The 27,196-nt window shown below is 38.5% G+C and overlaps 3 protein-coding genes and 1 non-coding gene across 5 annotated transcripts; 3 read left to right on the top strand and 1 right to left on the bottom strand.

Annotated features, from left to right (window-relative positions):
- The first annotated feature begins 11,538 nt into the window (after positions 1–11,538).
- TRNAS-CGA lies at positions 11,539–11,620 on the top strand. The gene has a single exon. It is a non-coding gene; the product is annotated as a tRNA-Ser (tRNA).
- Positions 11,621–12,892: 1,272 nt separating this feature from the next.
- Positions 12,893–18,437, top strand: LOC116143412 (ubiquitin-activating enzyme E1 1-like). Of its 2 annotated transcripts, none has more exons than XM_031428863.1 (7): positions 12,893–13,038; positions 13,379–13,770; positions 13,871–14,088; positions 14,637–15,431; positions 15,606–16,474; positions 16,572–17,004; positions 17,668–18,437. In XM_031428863.1, exons 2-7 carry the CDS (start codon positions 13,392–13,394, stop codon positions 18,262–18,264), a joined length of 3,291 nt encoding a protein of 1,096 aa, XP_031284723.1. In that variant the 5' UTR covers positions 12,893–13,038; positions 13,379–13,391; the 3' UTR covers positions 18,265–18,437. The 2 variants fall into 2 exon arrangements, with proteins under 2 accessions (XP_031284723.1, XP_031284722.1); XM_031428862.1 differs by having other exon boundaries at positions 12,894–13,093.
- Positions 18,438–18,961: 524 nt separating this feature from the next.
- On the bottom strand, positions 18,962–20,941 carry LOC116143553 (nodulation-signaling pathway 2 protein-like). The gene has a single exon (XM_031429005.1). The coding sequence runs from the start codon at positions 20,753–20,755 to the stop codon at positions 19,160–19,162; it is 1,596 nt and encodes a 531-aa protein (XP_031284865.1). The 5' UTR covers positions 20,756–20,941; the 3' UTR covers positions 18,962–19,159.
- A 2,847-nt stretch (positions 20,942–23,788) lies between these two features.
- On the top strand, positions 23,789–25,432 carry LOC116143481 (nodulation-signaling pathway 2 protein-like). The gene has a single exon (XM_031428938.1). The coding sequence runs from the start codon at positions 23,789–23,791 to the stop codon at positions 25,430–25,432; it is 1,644 nt and encodes a 547-aa protein (XP_031284798.1).
- Positions 25,433–27,196: the final 1,764 nt, after the last annotated feature.

The raw sequence follows: 27,196 nt of genomic DNA, 5'->3' as shown, positions 1-27,196 counted from the left end.
AAAGATTAAAACATATGTGGGCCGAATCAGAAATAATGAAAGTTTTCAAAATTTGAAATTTCGCAAAACAAGCCCCACACTCTATTCACGTCGCTTAATCGAAATTCATCAGTTGAAAACGCGATTTCTTGAACGAAAGGAGACGCGATTTTTTCCGATCCAACACCAATTGATTTGCACCCTAAATCAATTTCTTGAACCCTAAACCGAATACAGTCGCGATTTTCGGCGATAAGTCGCGATTTCGATCGATTTGTTGAACCCTAAGATCGATTCTTCAACTATAAACGGAATCTGCGCGATTTCCGGCGATACAGCCCATTTCCAATCCAAACAACAATTTTCACACCAAATTCAATCCAAAACCATGGCTGACACTCACAATGACGACGACAACCCAACGCCACTTCGAATCCTCGATTCCGGTGGCGCAAGCAGTTCAATGGCTGCTCCGGTCGATCATCTGACCATTGAAGTGGTCCACACGTAGAGGAGACGCCAGCGGCACAAGAACAGAGGGAAGAACAGCAAAGGGGTCTGAAGACGAGGAGTCAGCAGACTTCAGGCCAGAATGAGGATTCCGAGAAATCAGGCCAGAGGTGGATTCCGGCGATAATTCAGGCAGGAGGAGTCGCCGAGGATCCAGGCGACGAGGAGAAGGCCGGCGAAGATAGGTACGTAGTTTGGGATGTTGCTTGTAATTTCGCTTAAGCGTTATTCTGTTTTACTCGTGATCGCAGCAATGATCGCTTAATCATGAGTGTTTACTCTTGGTGGCTTAAGCGATCTTAGGTCTAGGCAGAATCACAGATTAAGAGATTCTCAGTTAACTTTTGGTCGCTTAAGCGATTTAAAATCGCTTAAGCGATCTTGCATGAGACAATAAAGATCTCTTAAGCGATCCATGATCGCTTAAGCGACTACAGTGGTTTTGGTTTATTTTTGTTGATGACATTTTATTTATATCGATTGTGCAGATTGTGCGGACCGTAAGCTGTAGAGAGTACGAGTTGGAGCCTATAAGTGAGAAGGTACCCTACTTCCCTGCAAGGTGACGGTGAGGTCGAGCTGGGAGGTTTTTGACAGAATAAGGGCCATTTTAGCTAGAATGAGGCATGGTGAAGAGATTTTGGTGACACTTATTTCGGTCAGTTTTTAAGAATTGGAAAAAAGTGGAAAAAGTCATTTTGGGGCAGGGAGTGCATTACATGTTGAGCACTCAGTAAAATGCAAGAAAAAAAATGAAATGTGGTTCGTGGTGGAGGGAAAGCCACTACGGTTTGGTATGATGGAGTATGGGTTGGTGACGGCTTAGATGCGGGAAAGTGCCAACTAAGGCGGAGGCAGACGCAGTAAGAAGTGCGGGAGCCATAAACTTTTGTAAAAGGTTTTGAAAGGGGCAAGTCTATTACAGGAAAAGTTTTAGAGAAGAGGCTATCTACAGTTCGGTTTAGTGATGCAGAGAAGATAAAATGTGCTTGATATTATTTTACATTCTATCTTATTGGCTGGTGACTCAACAAAAGCTATTGAGAAAGATTGGTTCGTTTGTAAGCGACTTGGAGTTCTTTAATTCTATCCGTGGGGACGGATATCATTTGAGCGAACCATCAAGAGCCTGAAAAAACCAACAGGGCGTTAGCATGCCGAATGGGGCGGAAGGCTAAACCAAGCACGTATAATTTGTTTGGCTCCCATGGGCAATGCAGGTAAATATATATAGCTCTATGTTATATTTTTTATAATATGTGTGTTTGAATAATGACATGGACTGTTTTTTACAATGTAGGCTTGGATGTACGAGGCCATCCCTGTCTTCGCGGCGGGGGGAGGAGCAACAATGTGAATGTGCAACAGCAATTTCCTAGGATGTTGCGGTGGCATGTCGAGAGCTGTAACCATTGGGATTTGGCCAATTAGAGATTGAGATTCAAGCAGCTGGGGTAAGATTGAAGGATTAAGCTTTTGAATATGCAGTTGCTTTTTTATTTTGCTTCAATCTGATTGATTTTTTTTTCTTATTGCAGGGAGTCGTCCGTCCCTTTTTGACCCCTATTGGGATGAAGCGGAAGAGGACTATGTCACATCTTTCAAAGCAATGGAGGATGAAAGGGATGACAATAGACCGCCTGATGCGGGACCTAAAAGGGTCACGCATGTGATGGCAGTTCAGGGCCATTACTTGACAATGTCGTTGATGCTGAGGATAATGAAGCTCGGGGCCGAGTGAGGAGAGAAGAGGGAGGAAGAGGTTCGTATGCCTCAGCACCGTACAACAAGTACCCTCTTTGCCGAGACATCGGCGTAGGAAATGAGGTTTTGACCTCATCAACGGCCTGTTTGAGAGTTTTACAACAGCCGTTTTGCAAAGCTTGAGCAGATGGAAAAACAATGAAAAGGGTGGAGAAGAAAGTGGATAAGGTGGGAGGGAAGTAGCTAGAATGGAGGGCGAAGTTGGTACAATGGAGGAGGAAGTTGGTGGAGAATTAAAGGCGGTTGAAGTGCAAACTGGCTGAAAAGAGAGAGCCGAAAGAGCAAGTTTGTGAAATCGCCTTACATGGTAGTGACACAGGTAAAAGAAGAAAAGAAGAAACAAATGGAGGAACAACCAGAAAGGGAAGAGGTTGAGGAGGTTGGTGGTGGAAGTGGGGCGGTTGAAATGGAGGAGGGAGTTGGGAGGCGAAGGAAGCGGGGATGTAAAATTGGAGGAAGGAGGAAGTGGGGAAGGGAAATTGGACTCAAATGTCGATTTGTATAGGCCAATAGAGGAAAGGAAAAAACTCTTTATGCCTATTACAATGGATCGGGAATTGATGGCCATATAAAGTGTAAGACAGGGATTATCCCGGGAATGGTTTCAGAAGTTGTTGACGATGGGGACGTGGCTTGAGGACTGTGAGTTATGTTCACTAATTTTCCTATTTTTCCTGGTTTTTCCATACTGATCTTGTTGTTTTTATTTATGTAGCACATCGATGAGATATTGGCACTGATAGGCTACGACAGACTAGTGATGGTGAGCTGTTGTATCCTGACTGTGCTATCACCGATGTGGCGTTTGGGCAACGCTTGTTTCGGCATATCGGTCTTTATAAAAAGCCGTTGCTAGTGGTGTAGCAAGGACCGAAGCGAAACCGATTGGCTGCACCAGAGTCGGATTGCATCCCTGATGATTTCCGGTTTGATGATAGGATTATGCAGTATGTAAGGGGGGATCGGCCCAAATATGGCCACGGTTGGGCCTTTGTTAAAAGAGTGTACTGCATCATCCTCGTCAAACAGATGCACTGGATAGCAGTCGCTGCGCATCTAGAGAGGGGTGTCTAAAGATCCTTGACTGCAACCCAACCATTTGTCGAGACAAGCAGTTGGAGGTCGAGTTGGAGCCACGTCCGGGTGTTCCCCGCCTATTGCGTGACAGCGGGATGTTTGGGCAGTTGGGTGATCGTACTAACCGAAAGTGGCGAATTCAGCGCTCTACCTGCCAAATAATGAGTCAAGGTAAATTTTGTTTAAAACTAACTTACATAATACATTGTTCTATAAGTTTATTAAATGCAATGTCTTCTTCCTATTGTAGCGCGCTGAATGTGGGGCATTGCCCTGAAATTTATTCAGTTCGACTGACCAACAGCCCGATGGACAGCTTGAATACGAACAATGACAGAATGTCGGGAGCGCTGGGCTGTCGACTGCTTCCATGGCAGATGGATCCGTTTTGAGTTTATGTGATGTTGATGTTCATACTGGGTTTTTGAGTTGAGTTTATGTGACCTGTTATATTATCAATAAGGGTGTATATACATGTTCATTTTCAATGGTGTTTTGATGTGTACTTCAGAACTGCTTATTTAATTTGTTCTCATTGGCTTGGCTATTTTCTAATTCATGCCTTTCTCTATTATGGTGTTTTACTGCAGGTCACTAAGATGGAATGGTCAATCTCCACAGAAAGTCACCGAGGCCCCATATTCCGCATTGTAGATATCATCTTGAATTTGTTGGATGCTAGTGCAGAGCCAGAAAGCATCGGGAAGAATGATGTCGTGGCATCTTTTCAAGCATGGACTGCCCTGATACCATTCACTGTGGCTTCTAAACTGTTTGGCATAAAAAACTAAATTATAAATAATTTACTATGTATGGTGTGATCATTGTAAAGAATTGGATCTGATATTTGGGATATATTTTTTTTTTGTCCATATAAGATAATTCATCAGCAGTTTCAATTAACTATGCATGGTTTGTCCATATAAGATCATGTGTCTTTTGTAATAATCGCTTAAGCGATACGAGAGGTCGCTTAAGCAATCATTCGTATTTTAGTAATAATCGCTTAAGCGATACGAGAGGTCGCTTAAGCGATCATTGTCTAGCAGATGTCATTCTGCCTCGAAAAGATCTTAAGCGATTATAAATCGCTTAGCGATCATGGTCTTTTAGTAATTATCGCTTAAGCGTAGGAAAGATCGCTTAAGCGATCACAGTCTGGGCAGATGTCATTCTGCCTCGGAAAAGATCGCTTAGCGATCATAATCGCTTAAGCAATAATGGGTCTTTTATTATATCGCTTAAGCGATAGGAAAATCGCTTAAGCATCATAGTCTGGGTAGATGTCATTCTGCCTCGGAAAAGATCGCTTAAGGCAGCATATCGCTTAAGCGATAATGGGTCTTTTATTAATTATCGCTTAAGCGATAGGAAAGATCGCTTAAGCGATCATAGTCTGGGCAATGTCATTCTGCCTCGGAAAAATCGCTTAAGCGATCATAAATCGCTTAAGCGATCATTGGTCTTTATTAATAATCCTTAAGCGATACGGTTGGTCGCTTAAGTGATTCGTTCAAGCACTTGTTCGTTTTATTACTTTATATCAAACATATAGTTCCTTTACACGTCAGTATGAAACCTATAAGGGTTTACGATTCGTTCAGAGCACTTGTTCGTGATTACATTTATATCAACATATAGTTCCTTTACACGTCAGTATGAAACCTATAAGGGTTTACGATTCGTTCAGAGCACTTGTTCGGTTATTACATTTATATCAAACATATAGTTCCTTTACACGTCAGTATGAAACCTATAAGGGTTTACGATTCGTTCAGAGCACTTGTTCCGTTATTACATTTATATCAAACATATAGTTCTTACACGTCAGTATGAAACCTATAAGGGTTTACGATTCGTTAGAGCACTTGTTCCGTTATACATTTATATCAAACATATAGTTCCTTTACACGTCAGTATGAAACCTATAGGTTTACGATTCGTTCAGAGCACTTGTTCCGTATACATTATATCAAACATTAGTTCCTTTACACGTCAGTTCAGTATATTTTTATATTTGTTTGCTTAATTATTTAGGAAATATCAGTATATTTTAATTAATTTTCGACCACTAAGTGAATTTTTTCTATACAACAAAAAGTTCAAAAATTAACAAAAATACCCACCCCACCCAACTTCCCAGATTCTGGCTACCGCCGACAGCAACGAACGACCAGAAATGGCCGGTAATGGCCAGTTGTGACTTTTCCGGCCATATCCACCGTCGATGTGGCCGAAAAGGCCACATCTTCCCGTCATGGTTCAATGAAATGTCCGACTTTGACGGTCAACGACCCAAATGTTGCCATCGTTGACCGACAACGACGGCCATATATTTGCTGTCACAGACCAACCTCTGGATTTTTCCGTTCGTCTACGGCCAGTTCTGGCGGATCGTGGGCCCTTTTCCGGCCACATCCGTGGTCGATCTGGTCGGAAAAGGCCATATAGAGGCCCTATCGGCTAGATCCGACCACTGTGCATCGAAACGCCCTTTCCCGGTCAGATTCCGGCTCCAGTGGCAAGAATCTGCACCGTGGTGGTGGGGGTGTATCTGTTAATTTTAAAACCATTTGCAGAGAATCGGTTTAGCATACAATGGATCGCTTAAGCGATCATGCGATTGGCAGAAGCAAATTTGCCCAGGTCCATGATCGCTTAAGCGATCAGTGATATCGCTTAAGCGAATATTGCCTTTTTCCCCTGGTCGATTAAGCGATTGTAGATCGCTTAAGCGATCATGCACCTGGCAGAATCAATCAGTCCAGGTCACGATCGCTTAAGCGATCCGTCTGCGAAAACACTTTGTCGCTTAAGCGATACACTTAGTTCGCTTAAGCGATCGTGGGCATATACATTTGCATCTTTTATCCTGAATTTTGAGAAACTAAAATTACCAACACGTATTAATTCCATACTTTTTCCTCATTTGACAGCCTAATTCCAAACTAAAATCACCAACAAATATTTAGACCATGTAATAAGAATACACAATATAAAGGATATTTTACTAAAGGTAACAATAAAATTTAAAACATCAATAATTTCATCCTTCTTCGAATCACCCTAATTCTTCTGGCAACTGCTTCTCTTGTGACCAGGTTGCTTGCAAATTGACCACTTATTCATCTTCCGGGACCCTCAAAGGCTGATGGAATACGCTTAACCTTTTTCTCCCCTTTGGTGTCTTCTTCATGGCGGCTGGAGATAATGTCAGCCACCTCTGGCGGCACTACCCACTGCTCTTCTGGAGGCACCGGATATATCGTTTCTGAATATGCTAGCATGTAGTGATCTGTCAATAGAAAGGGGGCAAAGTTCCATGTAAATTCTTGAACCAAAATCCCTTCCGTTGGTGTTTCAGTGCTGCTAGTGCATGAACAAGGTAAATGTTGAATGTCAAGCACTTTACAGCTGCAAGTTTTTGTAACAAGGTTAATTAGGGCATCCGGACCATAGCCGCGCACAGTAAACTCTTGAGCATTAAGAGGATAGGCAAACAGTGCATTTGACAGTTCCATATGTTCTCGCAATAATTTTTCAGCTGACGGAACAAGGGTTGTAGTAAAATTATCTGACTCCATACGACGCTCATGGAACCACCGCGACAGTGTCCTTTGGATGTCATCAAAAAGTGCAACTATTGGAAACTCTCTTTCTATTAACAACTTCGAATTTATGGACTCAGCTATGTTCTGGGTCATGACTCAAACCTTCTTCCAGGAAGTAACTGTACTCCATCTCCGAAACTAACATCATGCTCAAGATACTTAGCAACTCTAACATCCTTGATTCGATTTGCTGGAAGTGTTCCTCGAACTCATCAACCCGATAAGCTTTTGCTGCTATGTAGTATGTCTGAAGGAGGCCGCACACTTAAACTTTTGTTTTATGTTCTCACCAAGGTGCCTCATACAGAATCCGTGATGTGCTGACGGTAAATAGTGGCAATCCCCTTCTTTATAGAGTTGTGCCTATCTGATATTACGCCAACTCGTCCATTGTCAGGCACTATCGTACGTAACTGCTGAAAAACCAAGTCCACGACTCATCTTCTCAAAGTCAACCACACACCATGCAACAGGATATGTGTGATTCTCGCTGTCCTGTGCAGTGCCACCAACAATGTACCTCCATACTTTCCCGTTAGAAAGCAACCATCAACAGCCAACACCTTTCTCATGTTACAAAACCCTTATAGCAGCCCCATAAGCAACAAAAAATATTTAAACATCATATTCCTGTCCCACTTCAAAGCCGTCTTGCTACCTTGGTTTGTCAACTCAAGCATATAACGGTACGCTTCTAATACTGCGTACCCGTGCTCCGCTGCCCCTCACAAATCTGTGCTGTTGTCTACCTTTCCACATTTCCAGTAACTAACAACACTCCCAACTCTGTGTGCACAAGTCTCTGAATGTCTTTAGGAGATGGACCTTTCCCTTCGACGAACCGACTTTTGACAAATTGTCCAATAACATCAGCGGACGCTTGTCGATGCTCACCTGAAATATGTCCCAAACCACATGTGTGCTCACGGGTATATGTGCTAAGAATAAACTTTTCCGACTCCGCAACCTTCTACAATAAACCCGCCACTTGCAGTTTCGGTCACGACATGCAACCGTCACAGCCATGAATTTGACTTTTTGTTGATGAACTCAAATTACCTTTCACAGCAACAAGTTTTAGCTTCCTCACCACTTCCTCTTTGTTGTCAAATATACCCTATGCGCAAGTCCGATCCATCCGTAAAGACATGAGCTGATCCACTACTACCTCCAATGCCCCCTTTGAACCTGCATAAAACACATAGTGTTCTCTTCCTCACAATCTACGCCTTCTGCATAATCTGTATTTAAAGGAACTCTACATCTGTGGGAACATCTACGGGTCCTCCTCCTCAACATTTCATTCGCCCCCCATCACCAACCTCTTCTATAGTGTCCTCCCACCACCCATTGACCGTCTACTCTTGATTTTTTAGCTAACAAATCAATGGCCTCGTAGTTCAAATTACAACCAGCAAATCTCCGCCTACATCCTCTTTATCCCCTTCCTTGGAACCAACTTCCAATGGTTTTTCTACATAAGAAACCCTTAAATCGGCCTCGAACCACTATCGGCTATATCAATCATAAATAAGTTCACACTTTCATCCGACTTTATACAGCAGGAGGTACCTTATAATTTTCAGGAGCTTGCTTAAAACATACTTCACAACTATATCACTACGCGAGCAACTCAAATTACCTCTTCTAATTATTTCATCAATCAACTCATCAAAACTAACCTCTGTCTCACAGAATTGGTGTACTTCTTTGCTCTTCCCAATCCACTTCCACCTACTTTCTTCCTCCACCCACTCACCAAAATATTCAACACCCAAAACAATTTTTCCATGTATAATAATAGCCAACTACCTGTAATGCAAGAAAAACAATATTCTTAAATGCTGTACTAAGGGTTCAAATAGTTTAAAAAGAATCTCACATTCGCATATTTGGTCTGATGTATCGCTTGAACGATCATGGTATTTATACTGGATCGCTTAAGCGATACACCTGATCACTTAAGCGATTAAGTATAAATAACCTTGATCGCTTAAGCGATCTTATGCCATTTACTGATCGTAAGCGATCTGCTCCCATACAACAGACTTTAACCAGATCGCTTAAGCGATCTTATGCCACATACCTGATCGCTAAGCGATCTATCTGCTGCATTACCAGACCTACCGGATCGCTTAAGCGATCCATCGTGCCCAGAACACATTTTCAGTCATCTCCACCTACATCGATCCATCATCCCAGAATAAATACCCAGAACTAATTTTCAACAAATTCACTCCTTTCAACCTATATTACATCAAACACAACCCAACACCTAAACAACTAAATCAAAATCATAACCCAAACCCCATCCATTATTAAATCTTTGTAAATCTAAATATAAATGTAAAAGGAGATACACATACTTAGGCGAAATGTCAGGAGGAGGAGGAGGGGATCTTTGCTGAGAAGATGTTAATGGTGGAGGAAAAGAGAGTGTTAATGGCGGTAGAGATGCGAAGAAGAAGATGTAGAGGAATAGGAAGAAGAAGATTACAGGAAGAGAAGAAGAAGAAGATGCAGAGGAAGAAGAAGATGTTGACGACGCCAAGAAGAAGAGAAGAAGATGCAAGTAGAGATGCGTTAATGGCGGGAGGAAGAAGAAGGTTTTTGGGTTTATTTGCAACAATTTCGGATTTGTGGAAATATAGATAATTTTGAAAAGTTACATTAATCCTAATTAAGCACTAATTACCCTTAATCAATAATATAGCTATTTAGTTAACATTTCAAAACTTGATAGCCTTTTAATTAAATGTAAACTTCAAATGTCTTTTTAATAACTCCCCCGTTGTGGTGGTCTTATTGAAATCATCCAAAACCCCCCCACCGTTACCATACTGTCTGTTTTTTTAAAACATTTATTGGTATTGCAATTACTTTTTTACCCCTATCTTCTTCCCTATTCCTATCGTTGAAAATTTTCTCAAGCCAATTCCATCAGCAAAGATTCCTCTGAAATCATGGCATTGATTTGATACTCACAAGCACCACCATCTCAACCAATTCAAGCTCTTTCGTCACCATTGTAAGAAAAGGAAGATGACACTTCACTAAATTAAGAGGAAATTGAACTCATGGTTATGACTTCGAACTGTTGAGATAAAATAAAACTGAATGGAGTGTAAGAGGAATAATAAGACTGATTTAAGGTGGTTGTGTGACCATTGTTAACACCATCGGCTTGCTGCACTATGACGACGCTACAGCGCGAGTGCCATGGCCACAATTAGAGAGATGATTTTCATATTTAAATTGATGAGGAGATGAAGGGAACACAAAGAGGGAGATGGATGAGAGAGAGATGAGAAGAAAGAGTAAAAGGGACGGAAAGATTTTTAAAAAAGTGAATTTTAGTTTATAAAAAGACCAAATTACCATTTAAAAGTTAAATTTTAACAGAATTCATATTAACAACAGGGGTTTTTTGTAAATAATTTTCAATAAGTTGGGGTGTGCCAAATCGGACGGGGATATTTTATTATTTTTGATAGGATTTTTGAAAAATCCTAGTAGAGTAGTTATTACAAGATATGATTTAAAAAAGAACAAAAATACATTTTAAGTTTGTTAATTTAGTTAAACACCTTTTAAATAAAACATTGAAAATTAATAAAAACATCTCCACCCACCTATTAAATGCAGAAAGCGGGCCACCACCATCAAAGGGTAGCCGACAGTCACCGTAATGGTACACGATTGACTGGATTTGGCTGGTCATGAGTCGATATGGCCTTTTTTGATCAGATACATTGTGGATCTGGCTTAAAAAGGTCAGATCTAGTCACATTTGGTCGTCAATGACAACTATATCTTGGTTGTCGTTGACGACCGGCTACAACCAAAGATCTGGCCATTAACGACTAGATCTTTGGCCATTGATCTAACCTTTCCAGCCAGATCCGCGGTAGATTTCGCCGAAAAATGCTAGATCGATGCACTATTTGCCAGATCCAGCTGGTAGTGCACCATTACCCCAAATTCTGGCTACCTTTCGATGATGGTGGTCAGAATCTGGCAAATGTGAGTGGGTAGGTGGATGTGTTTTTGTTAATTTCTAAACTTTTTTTGGGTGTTTAATTAAATTAACAAACCTAAGAGGTTTAAAAATAGTTAAACAAAATATAACATGATTTTCAGAATAGAGAAACAAATGTGTATTTTGGGTAGAATATGGTAAAAATAGTTAAACAAACACAACCTAAAATAAAGGGGTTTAGTCTACGCATATAATCAACTCAATAATCATATTTTACTAAAATATGTAGGATTTATTTAAAACATGAATCCAATTATAAAATTTAATATAGATCGAATTTAGTATTTAGCAATATGGTTCGATAATCTAATTAAATCATGTTAGATGGTACTAGACTTGACAGTCTAAGGCATTTAAGTTATTTTTGTTTTTGTAATTTTTCATTAAGAGCTAACAAGTTAAGTTATGTGATTTTATACATAATTTGGTTAAACAAAACTTTGACATTTTGAGAATCAAGACTAGTAAAGTTATTTAGATGGAAATATTTCCAAAATCAACTCCAAAAGGATGTAATATAGTAAAGATTTATAATATAAATTGTAGGTTAATCAAACCGTCGATATGTCCGAGTGGTTAAGGAGACAGACTCGAAATCTGTTGGGCTTTGCCTGCGCAGGTTCGAATCCTGCTGTCGACGTTTTCTATTTTTTATTTTTTTTATTTATTAATTTTTTATCAATTCCTTTCGTTACATTACTCTTAAGTGCAATTTTTTATTTTATTTTTGTCTAATTTTATAATTATACAATGAGATATTTTTGTTCTAAAATTTCATAATTTGTGAGAAAAAATGAAGACATATTATTTATATCTTGTTTTATTTCTTTATTTATCTGTATTACATATTTGCTATTATATATGTAAAATTCGATAGTAAAATGATTTATATAGAAAATTTGCGAGCGGGACATGACCTTCTACATTTATAATAATACTATAACATCTCAAATTGATCAATATGTTAAGAGAAATTAAAGCCAAATATAAATTATATCTTTGTAAATAAGAAAATTGAAAATTTTCAGCTTAATGCTTGGATTTTATAGGTAGACAATATTCAATTTAAGTTTATTAACTTCATATTATTAAGTATGTATCATTGAACAATCTTGATTATTCTCATAAATCAATTAAAATTAAAAAATAGTGGATTTAAACCTTTTAATGTCGGGTGCAATGAGACTGCATAAACCTTCATTGACATCAGTAAGAAAACCTGCAAAAACCTTTAGACGCTATAGCAAAATGCGAGAAGCCATTTGAATGAGATTTTGGCCATGGGAATGGTGTTGAACCCCATGTTTAAACGCTCCAAAGCATTTTTTTTTTTTTTTTTAATCGGGGTGTTTTAATCAGTTTGTGTATATCTCAATTAATTTTTGAGGGTCATAAAGTTAACAGTCGGATAAACCTCCCGTGACTATCCCTATTAACAACCAAAATAAATCGAATTCAAGATCTCTTGAAAAATACCCTAAGAGTCCCTATTCAACGACTTCAACCACCTAAGTCATGCAACCTGAAGCATGAACAATACTGATTTAATTTTCAAATTTCATTAAATTTGTATACACAAACAAAACCAAGATAACAAGTGAGAGTTATAATTTCTATGAATAATACTACATATACATAATTTTCATACAACATTATGTGGCAAGATGTAATTGGGTGAAAGTTTAATTTTAATTTTAAATTAACTAATTATATCTTATCACATAATTTTGTATAAAAAATATTGTATAAAAATGATGTATGTGTAATATTACTCAATTTCTATTGTTAACCCGGAGTTAACGTATGCTAACCTCGTGCAGAACAACATAATCCCACCACCGGCACATGGTTCTCAAAGTAGCCAACCAAACACATCATTACCCCATCATCTAATTCTTGCTCCCCTCCTTTACGCCCCACGCCAATACGCAACCGTCTCAGACACACCGTCTCTCTCTCTCTCTCTCTCTCTCTCTCTATCTTTACAAAAGAGATGAAATGAAACAACACACAATCTCAGCTCCGCATCTCACCTCAAAACCCTAGTCAAAACGCAACGTATAATTCATCAAAACTCTTCCTATTTTGTTTTTTACTTTCTCAGTTTCACTTGGTATATCTCCGTCTCTTTCTTTGTAATATTCTTTGCTTCCGTTTCTGTTCTTCGTTTCTTAAATACGTAAAATAAAACGATTGGTTTACGATTACGTTTATGGTTTGCCTGTTTGGATGCTGAGATAACTGGTTGAAACTTGAAAGAATTTGTTAATAATTTTGTTTTGAAGTATATATACATATATCGTAATTGGTTAACGAGATTTGGATGAAACTGGAATGATTTAAGTAACATTAGTGTTTATTGGTGAGATATTGACCAAATGAAGATTTCTGTGAACAGTTCAGAGCTCTATATGCTTCCTTGCAAGAGAGCACGTGGAGGAGAGGCTGTAGTTGGAGAAGAAGGACAGATATACTCACCAGAGACTCTGTTAAAGAAACAGAAAAGCCTTGATTTACCTCCAATCGCTTCGGCGACTACGACTACCGCCGCTACAACCGCTTCCGGGAACGCTAAGAGCTCCGACAAATCCACTACCTCCGGTGACAGTAACAATCGCTGTAACAGCGGCTCCGATTCATTGATCATGGCTCTAGGTAACGGAAATTCTTCTGATATTGATGAAGATCTCCACAGTCGCCAGCTGGCTGTGTATGGTCGTGAGACGATGAGGCGGTTATTTGCGTCGAATATTCTAGTCTCTGGAATGCAAGGTCTTGGCGCTGAGATTGGTATGGAACAATTAGTGAAACGGTGTAGTCTCAGGAGTATGAAATATTGATGATTAATTTGAGTCGGCGATTTATTATATTTATGTATTGTTTGTTGCAGCTAAGAATCTTATACTTGCTGGAGTGAAGTCTGTGACCTTGCATGATGAAGGAGTCGTGGAGTTGTGGGATCTGTCAAGCAATTTCATTTTCTCTGAAGATGATCTTGGGAAGAATCGAGCTCTTGCCTCTGTCCAGAAGTTGCAAGAACTAAATAACGCTGTAGCTATTAATACTTTAACAAATGAATTGACTAAGGAACAACTCTCTGATTTCCAGGTAATGCTTTTGTTTGTAGACCATAAGCGTTGAATGTCGTGAAGTCTTTTATGTATACTTCTTTCATTTATGTGTTAAGTTTGTATTGTGAATTATTATAATGTTCAATTGTTTAAGAGTGCCAGTATCAAATCAATATAAAAAGTTCTAAACAGGACAACAGCACTGGTGACGCAAGGTGCTTGTGAATTTGTATGCTAAATGATTTATGTGTTGCATTTTAGTGCTGCGTACAATATTGCTGCTAAGTTTTGAGATTGTGATATGAGTATATTTTTTTTCATCTTTAACTAGTAGTTGAAAATGTTAATTTCATGCCCAATTAAGATTCCGTATTTATTCTTCAATGATTATATACTCTTGAATAGTGTTCAATAAACTTGGATTCTTTCTTTGGCATGGCTAATTGTAGTGAGCAATGCTTATATCTTTCTATGTTTTTTTGTTTTATATTTCTGCTTTGTTTTATGTTTGATTGTTATGATTCTTTTTTATTGTAGTAAGCAATGCTCATAACTTTGTATGTTTTTATTTTATCTGTTCTTCAGGCTGTAGTCTTTACTGATATCAGCTTAGACAAAGCAATTGAATTTGATGATTACTGCCACAATCATCAGCCTCCAATTGCTTTTATAAAATCTGAAGTACGGGGACTTTTTGGTAATGTGTTCTGTGACTTTGGCCCTGAGTTTACTGTGTTTGATGTTGATGGCAATGAACCATATACTGGCATCATTGCATCCATCAGCAATGACAACCCAGCACTTGTAGCATCTGTAGATGATGAGAGGCTTGAGTTTCAGGATGGTGATTTGGTAGTCTTTTCTGAAGTCCAGGGAATGATTGAACTGAATGATGGAAAGCCAAGGAAGGTTAAGAATGCTAGACCCTACTCATTTGCTATTGATGAAGACACCACCAATTATTCTGCATATGAGAAAGGTGGTATTGTCACTCAGGTGAAGCAACCTAAGGTGTTAAATTTTAAGCCGTTGCGGGAAGCGTTGAAGGATCCTGGTGATTTCCTTTTGAGTGACTTCTCCAAGTTTGATCGTCCACCTCTCCTACACTTGTTATTCCAGGCACTGGATAAGCTTATCCTAGAGTTAGGACGCTTCCCTGTTGCTGGGTCGGAGGAGGATGCTCAGAAATTCATATCCTTGGTCACTAGCATGAATGATAGCTTAGGAGATTCAAGGATTGAAGAGATTGACCACAAAGTACTTCGTCAATTTGCATTTGGTTCTAGGGCTGTGCTGAATCCCATGGCTGCCATGTTTGGTGGTATTGTTGGACAGGAAGTTGTGAAGGCCTGCTCTGGAAAGTTCCATCCTCTATTTCAGGTTAGTTATCTTTGGGACTTTGTAATAGATGATGTGGAAGTTTCATATTTTAAGGATGAAGTTTCTTTTTATGATTTGGTTGGAAACTGTTTCTTTTATTCCTACGTGTGAAATTGCAATTGCTTATTGTTAAGAGTTCTACTGACAGATGAATTTATATGTTATTGTGTACAGTTTTTCTACTTCGATTCAGTTGAGTCACTCCCCACAGAACCCTTGGACCCCAGTGACTTTCAGCCCTTAAATACTCGCTATGATGCACAGATTTCGGTGTTTGGATCGAAGCTCCAGAAAAAATTGGAGGAAGCTAAAGTTTTTATTGTAGGGTCTGGTGCACTGGGGTGTGAGTTTCTGAAGAATTTAGCTTTGATGGGCGTTTCTTGTAGTAATCAAGGGAAGTTGACTATTACTGATGATGATGTCATTGAGAAGAGCAATCTGAGCAGGCAGTTTCTCTTCCGTGATTGGAACATTGGGCAGGCTAAATCAACAGTAGCTGCTTCTGCAGCTGCTTTGATAAACCCACATCTCAACATTGAAGCCTTGCAAAACCGTGCTAACCCAGAGAGTGAGAATGTTTTTAATGACACATTCTGGGAGAATCTGAATGTTGTTGTCAATGCTCTGGATAATGTCAACGCTAGGCTCTACATTGACCAGAGATGCTTATATTTTCAGAAGCCGCTTTTGGAGTCGGGAACTCTAGGTGCCAAGTGCAATACTCAGATGGTCATTCCTCACCTGACTGAAAATTATGGTGCCTCTCGAGATCCACCCGAAAAACAAGCACCTATGTGCACTGTTCATTCGTTCCCACACAATATTGATCACTGCTTGACTTGGGCTCGATCTGAATTTGAGGGTTTGCTTGAGAAGACACCGGCTGAAGTGAATGCTTATCTGAGCAGTCCAAGTGAATATACACTTGCCATGAAGAATGCCGGTGATGCTCAGGCCAGGGAAAACTTGGACCGGATTCTTGAATGCCTTGACAAGGAGAGATGCGAATCATTCCAAGACTGCATAACATGGGCCCGTCTGAAGTACTGTGCCTGATTATTTGTTACATTTGTTTTATGTTGCATTGTAGTCACTTTTTCTTTATTCAATCTTTTAATGTTATGCTTTTAATTGAACCAGGTTTGAAGACTACTTTGCTGACCGAGTGAAGCAGTTGACATTTACTTTTCCTGAGGATGCTGCGACTAGTAATGGGACACCCTTCTGGTCTGCTCCCAAGCGTTTCCCACGCCCTCTGCAGTTCTCAGTTGATGATCTCAGTCACCTCCATTTTGTGATGGCAGCCTCGATTTTACGTGCTGAAACATTTGGCATCCCTATCCCTGACTGGGTCAAGTCTTCTGGAAAGTTAGCTGATGCTATTAACAAAGTGATAGTTCCTGATTTCCAGCCCAAGGAAAATGTAAAGATTGAGACAGATGAGAAAGCCACAAACTTATCTGCAGCGTCAATTGATGATGCTGTAGTAATTAATGATTTGGTCAAGAAATTAGAAAATTGCCAGAAGCAGCTACCACCAGGTTTCAAGATGAACCCCATTCAATTTGAAAAGGTTTGTGTTCATTTGTTTTTCCCTGTAATTGATGTCATCATTTTAGCATTTTTCTTTCCCAGTACCAGTTAGATTTAGAGATGTTTGGCTGCAGTTTTTTATCTCGTCGATCTGATTGGATCTTTGGATCCAGTATTGTGTCTAGCGTGTGAGAGAACCCCTTCTGCTTTACTACCATGAAGATGCTTTTCTCTGGTCACATAAAAGAAGAATTGGGTGCAAAGCCTGCCCCTTGATTATTTGATAAGTTTAGTTTAGTCCCTTTATTATTGATGAGTTTAGTTTAGTAATTGGGATACCTTATCTGTTAGTTATCTGTTGTCGATGATTTGTAACTTATCAGTTTTGCTGAAGTTTTATAATTATGGTTGGCCGTGTCTTTGGTTGGTTTGAAAGGAAATATCTAGGAAATCTGGTCTTATTGATAATTAATGAATTTTCCATCTTTTAGTACTGAGCTCAACTTATTATAGATTTTCAATGAATTTTTTCAGATAAATAGTCTAGTGGTACTGAGTTATAAACATTCAATATATGAATAACAGTTTACTTTATGATAGACCATTCTTTCAGTCAACATATACATGCTTCATGCAACATTGTTGTGGATTTTTTACCGCTTAAAAAAAGATTAATTTACGGATATATGCTTGCTTGATGTAGGATGATGATACGAACTACCATATGGACTTAATAGCTGGACTTGCAAACATGAGGGCAAGAAACTATGGAATCCCTGAAGTTGACAAGCTTAAGGCTAAATTCATTGCTGGGAGGATTATCCCAGCAATTGCAACTGCTACTGCGATGGCTACTGGTCTTGTCTGCTTGGAGCTGTATAAGGTTCTGGATGGAGGGCACAAGGTGGAAGACTACCGAAACACTTTTGCTAATTTGGCCCTCCCTCTGTTCTCAATGGCTGAACCAGTTCCACCTAAGGTGGTCAAGCATCAGGATCTGAGCTGGACAGTGTGGGACAGGTGGATAATAAAAGACAATCCAACATTAAGAGAGCTGCTTCAGTGGCTGCAAGACAAGGGCTTATGTGCTTACAGCATTTCTTTTGGCAGTTGCCTGCTCTTTAACAGCATGTTCCCAAAGCACAAAGATCGCATGGACAAGAAGTTGGTGGATCTGGTTAGGGACGTTGCCAAGGCTGAACTACCTCCATATCGACGACACTTTGATGTGGTAGTCGCGTGTGAGGATGAAGATGACAATGATATTGATATCCCTCAAATTTCAATCTACTTCAGTTAGGTATTTTGGCCTAGTTAAGCCGATGACATTTCTTTCATAGGATAAGTGACAGCAATGCCTTTACAGACTTTTTCATTATGGATTTCAGTTGATATAGGCAGATGAATGGGATTGTTTGTTATGTTGATTACATATTCTCGTATCAATCAGAAGCTGCTCTGTTCTCATTACCATTTAATGTTTGCCTTTCTTTTTTGTGGTAAGTTGGGGTTTATGCGCCGGATTTTTCGTGTTTTGATTCGTTTTGTGATGCATGATCCGTGAGCAATAACCATGATTGAGTGCTATCGGTTACCAGAACAAAGTAGAGCATAAATAAGAAATTAATAGAAGAATAACCACGTGAAAATTGGTTGTGCATGATTTCAATCTAGTCTTAGATCCGATTCTCCATTGGATGCCAATATAGTACCTTTGATATGATTTATCTGGAAGGTCGTGACAGTGGTTTGCTGACTTGCTGTGGGATAGTTTCTCTTGAGGATTAGTTGAGATGTACGAGATAGTTTCTCTTGAGGATTAATTGAGATGTGTGTAAGTTGGTTCGAATAGTTTCTGTTGGTTCGAATAGTTTCTTTTGAAGATTAGTTGAGATGTGTGTAAATTGGTTCAGACACTTCAGTTATTGTGCATTATGTTGAGTTTGTTGGTATTTCATTTTGAATTGAATCCTGTGCTGCAGTTATGGCTATAATTCGGTCTTTGCAAAATAATGAAACTTGGGTATTAAGTACACGTTTGAATTCATAATGTCTGGTATCATTTGTCAATTTAACCAATAATTTTCCTACAATAATAACATAATTAATCTATACAACAGAGAAAAATGATGTGGTGTTTCTGTTATACATATTTACTTCAGAATATTTTTTGGGTCATCTAATCTTTGAGCTTTTTAACTTCTCCAAGTAGAGACTCTCACCAATGGCGTTCCTCTCCACTCCAGAATCATCTCGTTCTCACTGTATCCTCCAATCCTCACCCCATAAGAATTTTCCCCCTTCACCATCTCTTTGGCTTCTATCAGCATTTCTTTGCTCACTTTACATTCCTCCAATCCAACTCCTCCCTGAAGTTGGTAGCCTTGTCTTTGTTCTTCCCACTTTTGGAACCAAACGTGGGAAGAGATGTAAGGTGCCACAAAGAGACACTCCATGGCCATTCTTGCTTCTGCAAGATGTGCAGGGAAGCTGGATTTAATTGATTCCAAAAGGGCTTGGTAATGTTCCAAATACCCCTCAAAAAATGACCCAAATCCTGAGCAATATGCCAGTCCCTCACAAGCATCTCCATCACCTAAAGTTATCATACCTCTGTTGGTAATGTTGCCATTATTTGACAACAAGTCCTGGGCTGTTTGCAGAAATTCCTTGACAGGCTTTCTGCTTCTTTCTCTCCCCATATGTGGAAGTCCAACCATGGAATTAAAAACCAACCATTCTTTGCTGTCACCTCTTTTCTTCTTTATCTCACTCACCAATTCCTCAATTCCCATCTCCTCGACCTTTAGATTTAAACCAAAACATCTTGCATAGTCACACAGTTGCCTTCTTGTCTCTGCAAAACTCCATGGCAAGGAAGCGCAAGTTAAGTCCTCATCCTCCCTCGTTATTGATGTCAATCTCAGTGTTTTACTCCTTTGTGCTATGGCCTCAATCAATGGAGGCCACTGAACCCCTTCTCCAATGTCAAAGTCCACTACGTGAATGATCTCTGCATCATCCGGCATGGCTTCAAGGATCGCGGCGTTTGCTGCAAAGTGAGCGAATCGACCATATGGAAAAAACTGGTAGAATGCCCTGAAGGCCGCCTCAAAGTTTTTTCTGGACTCTTGCATTAGATATTCCCCTTGCTTTTCAAGGTCAGGGGATAAATTGAATGCAAGGCGCTCCAAGGCTTCACCAGCTGGGCTAACTTTCTCACTTAAGCATTTGATAATTACTTCTCCAAGCTCTCTTTGCCCTATCTCCAGGGCTTCTCCATAAGCCTTGAGAAGATGAGAAACGCTCACTTGGTTATCTATTTCCATTTCTTCTGCAGGCAAAGTCAATGTTGTATCCACCGACGCCTCGCTGGATTTCACCGATGTGCTAGGACTCCATACATCTTCTCTTTCACAGGTCATTTGTGAAGGAAAACTTCCCTCACTTTCATCAAAACTTCCACATAAACCCTCAACTTCATCACTCAAAATACACTCAAACCCCTCCAACTCCAACGGAAAATCCTCCATCGGTAACATGACTTGTACCTCATCATCACAAACTACAGGGAATTGAATAAATTCACTGGAGAATACGGGTGAAAAATTGGGGATCGATGAAAACTCTGAGTACTCATCTATAGAGGTAAATGAAGAAGAGAATTCAAAACCACCAATATTTAAATAATCATCAATGTTGAGATCACAATCTTCAACTTGATGATCAAAAGGTGAACCTATGATGTTGTAGAATGGCCAAGTGGGCTGAACAAGTTCTGGTTGCATCATGGTTTGGTCTTTAATCTGATTGAATGTGCAAGAAGGAAACTCTTGGGGGAGTTTTGATGACAAAGTCTTGAAGAGTATTTATACTTGAAAATATAAATAAAAAAATAAAAAAGAAGAATACATATCACTTTCGCCTGCTTTTTCCAGAGTTTTGATCTGGCAAAGTTCCCTGGTGAGTCTTCTTCCTCATTCTTGGCAGGTTCCTGGAGACGGATGGGGTTGTTACATGTAATTTTCCTTTATAATAGTTTTTTTAATGGAGGGATTCGTTAGATAACTATTCATGTCAATTCATTGAAATTACCTTTCACTTAGTAATTAAGAAAAAAAGGCTGTAAAGGGATTGGTTCTTCATAATCCATGCACAGAAATTCCCAATAATTTGTGTCTATGTCAAGACATTGACACCTACAAATTTTAATCATATAAAAAATAATTAAAATAGTATTTACATGGACGACATTGTAGTTATCAGTATATATTTCTTCCTAGAAGGCACAAGCATACACAAATAAATAGAGAAGTTGCATGGAAACTTCATCAAGACTCCTATTATTTATAATTAAAGGTCAAATTGATAAACGGAGTTAGGTAGATTTCATACCAAAAAACTAGCTCAAGGAATGCTTAGTATGTAAGAAATCTAAATACGAATGCAGGAATAATTAGAATTTTAAATTACATTTTAAAATTGTTTCAGTTGAGAGCGGCCGGCAGCCTTTCATGATGAATTTATTAATCACAGAAAATTATTGTTGTATGGTCAATCCTTAGATTGCGGATTTACATTCATATCTTGTCCAAGCCGTAATTGTACGCAAAAAATGCACAAAAAGCAACATAAAAATAGTAGATATAAGATTTGCGTTGGACATTCAAACTATTTAAAATTTTTTTTATTGTATGTGTTTTTGATTCATTCATTGATCTCGCATCAAGTAATAGATTTCATACAAACTTTAAGTAGGTTTCATTATGAATTCTATGTACTTCTCGTTGGTATAAATTACAACATCAACAATATGTAACCAAGTATTAATCTGAAACCTACGTAATTAAGTTCTTAACTATATGCTGGATTAAATCTTTTATTTAACTCTAGGGGGGGTTGCATGGGATCCTGACAGAAGCTTTTAACTTAAAAAAAAAAAAAAATACGTGAATGAAATGCATGAAAATAGGCAATTAATTATTAGAGGAAGATGCTTTTACGTAAACTGAGCGGCTGATTCAGAAATAGCGACTTCATCATCATCCCTCTAAATTAATACAGAGATAGTTTGAGGTTAAACGTCTCTGCTAACCATTATTGTCAACTAGCGAAAGACATTTTCTGCCCATGTCATCTTTTTGTACTATTTTAATTAATTAATTACTTGTGACTTCAGACTGCAGAGCGTTTTCTTCCTGCTTTCTAGGTCACAAAATATGGGATCTTCTTCTTCTCTCAGACTGAGACATCATCTGTTGCAGAATATCAATTTAATTAATTCTTTCTATAATGCGTAACCATGGAAGAAGAGTAAATTAGATGTTATAGTAAAGAGATTGTTATTCTATTTAATTACTTCCAAGGATTACGGCTAATTTGGTAGTCTCATCTCAACCATTAATCACTAATATATAATACACCAGTTTACGAATAAAAACATTAATTTAATTCATTAATGTCTGATAGGGATGTGTATATATATGTGTAACGTGTCGCGGAGTGATTTTTTTAATGTTTAATTGACAGTATATTAACATATCAGGACTTCTTTCAAACTTTATCTTAAACAGATAATTAATGATGGGGGGTTCAATTGCTACCCTATCCAAATCCAATGACATATGTATAGCTCCATAATACCCTCAAAATTTGTCGAGTTTCAGGAGAGATTCTTAAGTAGAGAATGATTAGATTTATGTTTATAAATATTAATTAATAGATTTCACTAACAGATCTTAACGGTGGATGAGAAACTACCTAATAGATCTTAACAGTTGATAGGTAATTGTTGTTTTGAAACTTTTCGGGTGGGAATCTATAGTTAGGGCTTAGTTTGGGTGGTAACATGTCGTTCACCCATCATTTTATAATACAAATCAGTTCAATTCATATATATATATATAATTTCTGCATGGCCTTAACCTGCCCATATGACTCATGAAATGAACCATGCAGTTAATTTTGATCATTTTATATTATTTTGTGCCGGGTTTAGATTTTTATGGGAGATCCTTATTCCTGCATGGTTTCTCTGAAAATTGAAGAAAAAACCATCAGGTCAGTCAATAAATCAAACAAAATTCAGATACCCTCTGATCAATTATCATAGTTATATTACAAAGTACAAACGTCTTGGTCAAGGGACCCCAATAGCTTTGGTAAAAGACTAGAAATATCTCCATTTCTGGATACTTTAGGAGACAATTGATAAAAAAAAATTATGAAATATTGTGTTTAGTTGCGTTAAGTTTTCAACTTCATGGTCATTAACTTTTCCTTTGTATTGTGGAATATATACTACTTCTACTTAAAATAATGCACAATTGAACTCTTGAAGGTGAAGATCGTTATCAGAGATGACTCTAATCAAGACTGAAACCCCGATCAAATGGTTATTATAAGGATAATTAGGAATCTTAATTTGTCTTTAATTGATTATGGATTATGGATGTGCTCATTTTTACAGTTTGTTCCAACCGGGTTGGTAAGTCTTGAGATAAAACATCCAAAGTATGAATCAATTACGTGTCAACGTGGAGGTCATGCATGGTTTAACGTTGCATGATTTTGTGACAATCTAGGGCAATATTCGCATCCAAAAGATAACTTGAGATGGGAATTGGGCATGAAAATCAATCACTTTTTCACAGAAAGTGCCAAGAAGAATGTGAGTCAATGGGGATTCATAAAAAAATATGATATTATCTTTTACTTTTATTTTGTATTTGTTCATCTCCATTGATATATAATAATCTTTATCCGCTGTCTGCTGATTGAGAACTCCACATTGGTTTTGAAGCCATTAATTAGCCCTTTGAATAATGATTCAATCTCATCCTATTGAAGATTTATCTCTTGATGATAAATTTGTCAATAATGGGGTAGGCATGGATGATGATCTTATGATTCTGAATTTCTTTGAGTCCTCCACATTCTCACCTCCTTTTACCACAACTCATGATCACGACTCCCTTGAAACTTCTAGCACAAATTTCGCACCTTCTGCCATGTCCAATGAGTTTATTGACTTTGATAATTTTCCGTTTCATGTTAACGAATCTTCCTCAGTACTTGGTTTGGAGGATTTGGACCCCAATTTTAACATTGAATTAGACGAGATGAGAGATTGGTTAGAGAATGGTGATCATCGAGAAAGTGATGATTCTTATTATCATCAACTCTCTATTTATCAAGAGGTTACTGACACATCTATGGACGTGACTTCAATAATTCAGCCAATCCTGAACTTGCCTACACAAGACATGGAGATTAACAATGAACTCTGCACAAGCCATCTAGCAAAGGCCTATGGTGAAGCCATGGCGAATGAACAACGAGAGCTCGCGGAGGTGATCGTGAGACGCATCAATGAGAAAGTCAGTCCTGTCGGTGAGATTACGGAGCGCCTTTTGTATCATTCTTTTCGGCCCTTGAACAACGAAGCTAATGACAACTATCTTAAACAAGAGTCCTGCAAGGTTTTTGATGCAGCTTTCGAGGCATTCTATAGAGTGTTCCCGAATGGAATGTTCGCTCATTTCACTGCGAACTCGGCGATTCTTGAGGCCATTCCTCATGATGCCGGGGTTCTGCACATTGTTGATTTTGACATGGGAGAGGGCATTCAATGGGCTTCAATGATTGTGGCTCTTGCTCAACAACAGAAGCTGCTACAACAATTCGGTATTATCTCACAACAAATAACCTTAAAACTTACATCAATAAAGTGGAAAAATGGAGATTGTATTTGTGGTCAAGCTCATCCCCATTTGAGATTTGAGGAGACAAAGAAGCAGTTGATTTGTTATGCAAATTGTCATGACTTAAAGTTGAAAGTTGAAGAAATGGAACTACAAGATTTGGTAAGTGAGATAAAGAAAACTACAAGAAGAGGAAGAAGGAGAGAATGGCTAGCCTTCAATTGCATGTGGGCTCTTCCCCACATGAGGAGGAGAAGAAGAAGAAGGCATGTTATGGAGTTTCTAAAGGTGGCTAAGGATTTTTTGCCCAACTCTGACAGTAATAAAACTACTAATGATAAAAACAATGGAATGATTACTTTTGGTGATGGAGATACTTGGGAGAAAATAGAAGATTACTCTTGTTTTGGGTCATTCTTTGATAGTTATCAGGAACATTACGGAGCATTGTTAGAATCAATGGAATGGAACTTCCATAAACGTCTTGTAGAAGCAAGAATAGCCATGGAGTGTCTCTTTGTGGCACCATTTGCCTCTTGTGTTGCTTTGTTAGAAAAGTGGAAGGAAGTAAAAGAGGTCTGCGAATTTGAGGCGGGATTTGGGTTGAAAGGGGTGAGATTAAGCAGTGAGAGCTTAATGGAAGCTAAAGTAATGGCGAGAGAAGGTGAAAGTTTGTACACAGTGAGGATTGAAGGTGAAAATGCAAATGAGATGGTGTTGGAATGGGGAAGAACCCCATTAGTAAGAGTTTCTGCATGGAGATAGATCATAGATTGATGTGTTATATTCTCAGTATTGTACAATTTTAATTATACTGTAATAACCAATTGAAATGGACAACTATGAATATTTTCAATTGCATCATTTATTGGATTTACATTCTATTTAATAAAAAACAAAGGAATTTATTGTTTTTAACCTACATATGTTCCGTATGTTATAACAACAAAGCTACAGACACCGATTATTTTGCACCAAAAATGTGTATCGGCCTATGTGTACCCCTGACTCACACCAACAGTCTAGATGCCTGATTTTTCTATAAATATTTTTCTAGTGAACGGCTGTCCATCAAATATGGACGGCTGTTCACTCACATGTACTCCCGTCCATATACGACGGACGGGCGTCCATAAGTAAAATACAATAAATTTTTTTATAAACATTAGGGACGACTGTCCATTACTTTTGGAGGGGCGCCCACAAATAATGGACGCTCGTCCTTGACCCAAATATGAAAATAAAAAAAAAACTTTGGGGACATTGTGGACGGCTGTCCCTTACTTTTGGACCGGCGTTCGTAAGAAATGGACACCCGTCCATTATTTTGGTTTTACAAATCAAAAAAGAAAATCTTTGGACGGCCATCCAAAACTTATGGACGGCCCTCCTTTCACTGTGGACGGGCATCTGTAAGTAATGGACGCCCGTCCATTCTTTTGTTGTTTCAAATTAAAATAAAAACTATGGACGGCCGTCCACAAATTGTGGACGATCGTCCTTTAATTGTGGACGGGCATTCATAAGTAATGGACTCCTGTCCATTCTTTTGCTTTTAAAAAATAAAATTAAAAAACTGGACGGCCGTCCATAAATGGTGGACGGCCGTCCCTTTATTACTTATGGACGCCCGTCCATTCTTTATGGACGACCGTCCCTTATGTAAAGGACGGCCGTCCAACCCTTATGGACGGCCGTCCACACAAAATGGACGGGCGTCCATTACTTATGGACGCCTGTCCTTTACTATAATTAAAATTAAATAAAAAAAAACTCACGTATTAGGTTAAAAATTTTGGGGAAGTTTCAAAAATTAAAACACATAGCCAGCCATTACCATCTTCTTCATCTTCCATCTGTGTTACTATGTGTTCTTCGTCTTCGCGCTCTTATTCTTCTGGATTCCTGTTCTGCGTTTGTTCTTCGTCTTCCTCATCTGCCATCGGTAATTAAACACTTTCCTTTTTCAATTTTTTTTTTTTTTTTTGGTTGGATGAATGTGTTGAATAGAGTTGAGTTGATGAAATGAAATCCAGTCAATTTGGTAGGACTGGTTTGTGTGATTGATAAATAGAAGTGTTCTGCCATTGATAAAGAGAAATGTAGTTTATTTTAAATGCTGTGAATTTAAGAACTACCATGAAAGGAAAATTGATTTTAGGCATATTTTAGGTGTAGCAACAGGTAATTTGATTGATATCAAGAATCACAGTCTTAAAACCTTGTGCCTGATGATGGTATTATCACCAAGGTCCAGCAATTCCAATAATGGTAGAGCGAATAACCAATTAGCTAATGACACTTCCAAATTTAAAAAATCAAGTTGTTTCTTGCAATTAATGAATATCTGCATAACATTGGAGGTACCCCAATGGCAAAAATTGCTCAATGGCATTGGGCTCCAAATTCTTTCTTAGTTACTATGACTTGCCTTGTTACCAAAAACCTTTTCTCTTGTACCTTACCTTATATCAAAAGAACTAGTAATACTCCATCAATTGTGTCAGATTATTACCTGAAATTCAATCC

The sequence above is a fragment of the Pistacia vera genome, unplaced genomic scaffold, assembly GCF_008641045.1.
Source record: "Pistacia vera cultivar Batoury unplaced genomic scaffold, PisVer_v2 Contig430, whole genome shotgun sequence".
Classification (NCBI taxonomy): domain Eukaryota; kingdom Viridiplantae; phylum Streptophyta; class Magnoliopsida; order Sapindales; family Anacardiaceae; genus Pistacia; species Pistacia vera.
Note: the sequence above shows the minus strand (reverse complement) of the source record. Positions and strands in the feature narration are given on the sequence as shown.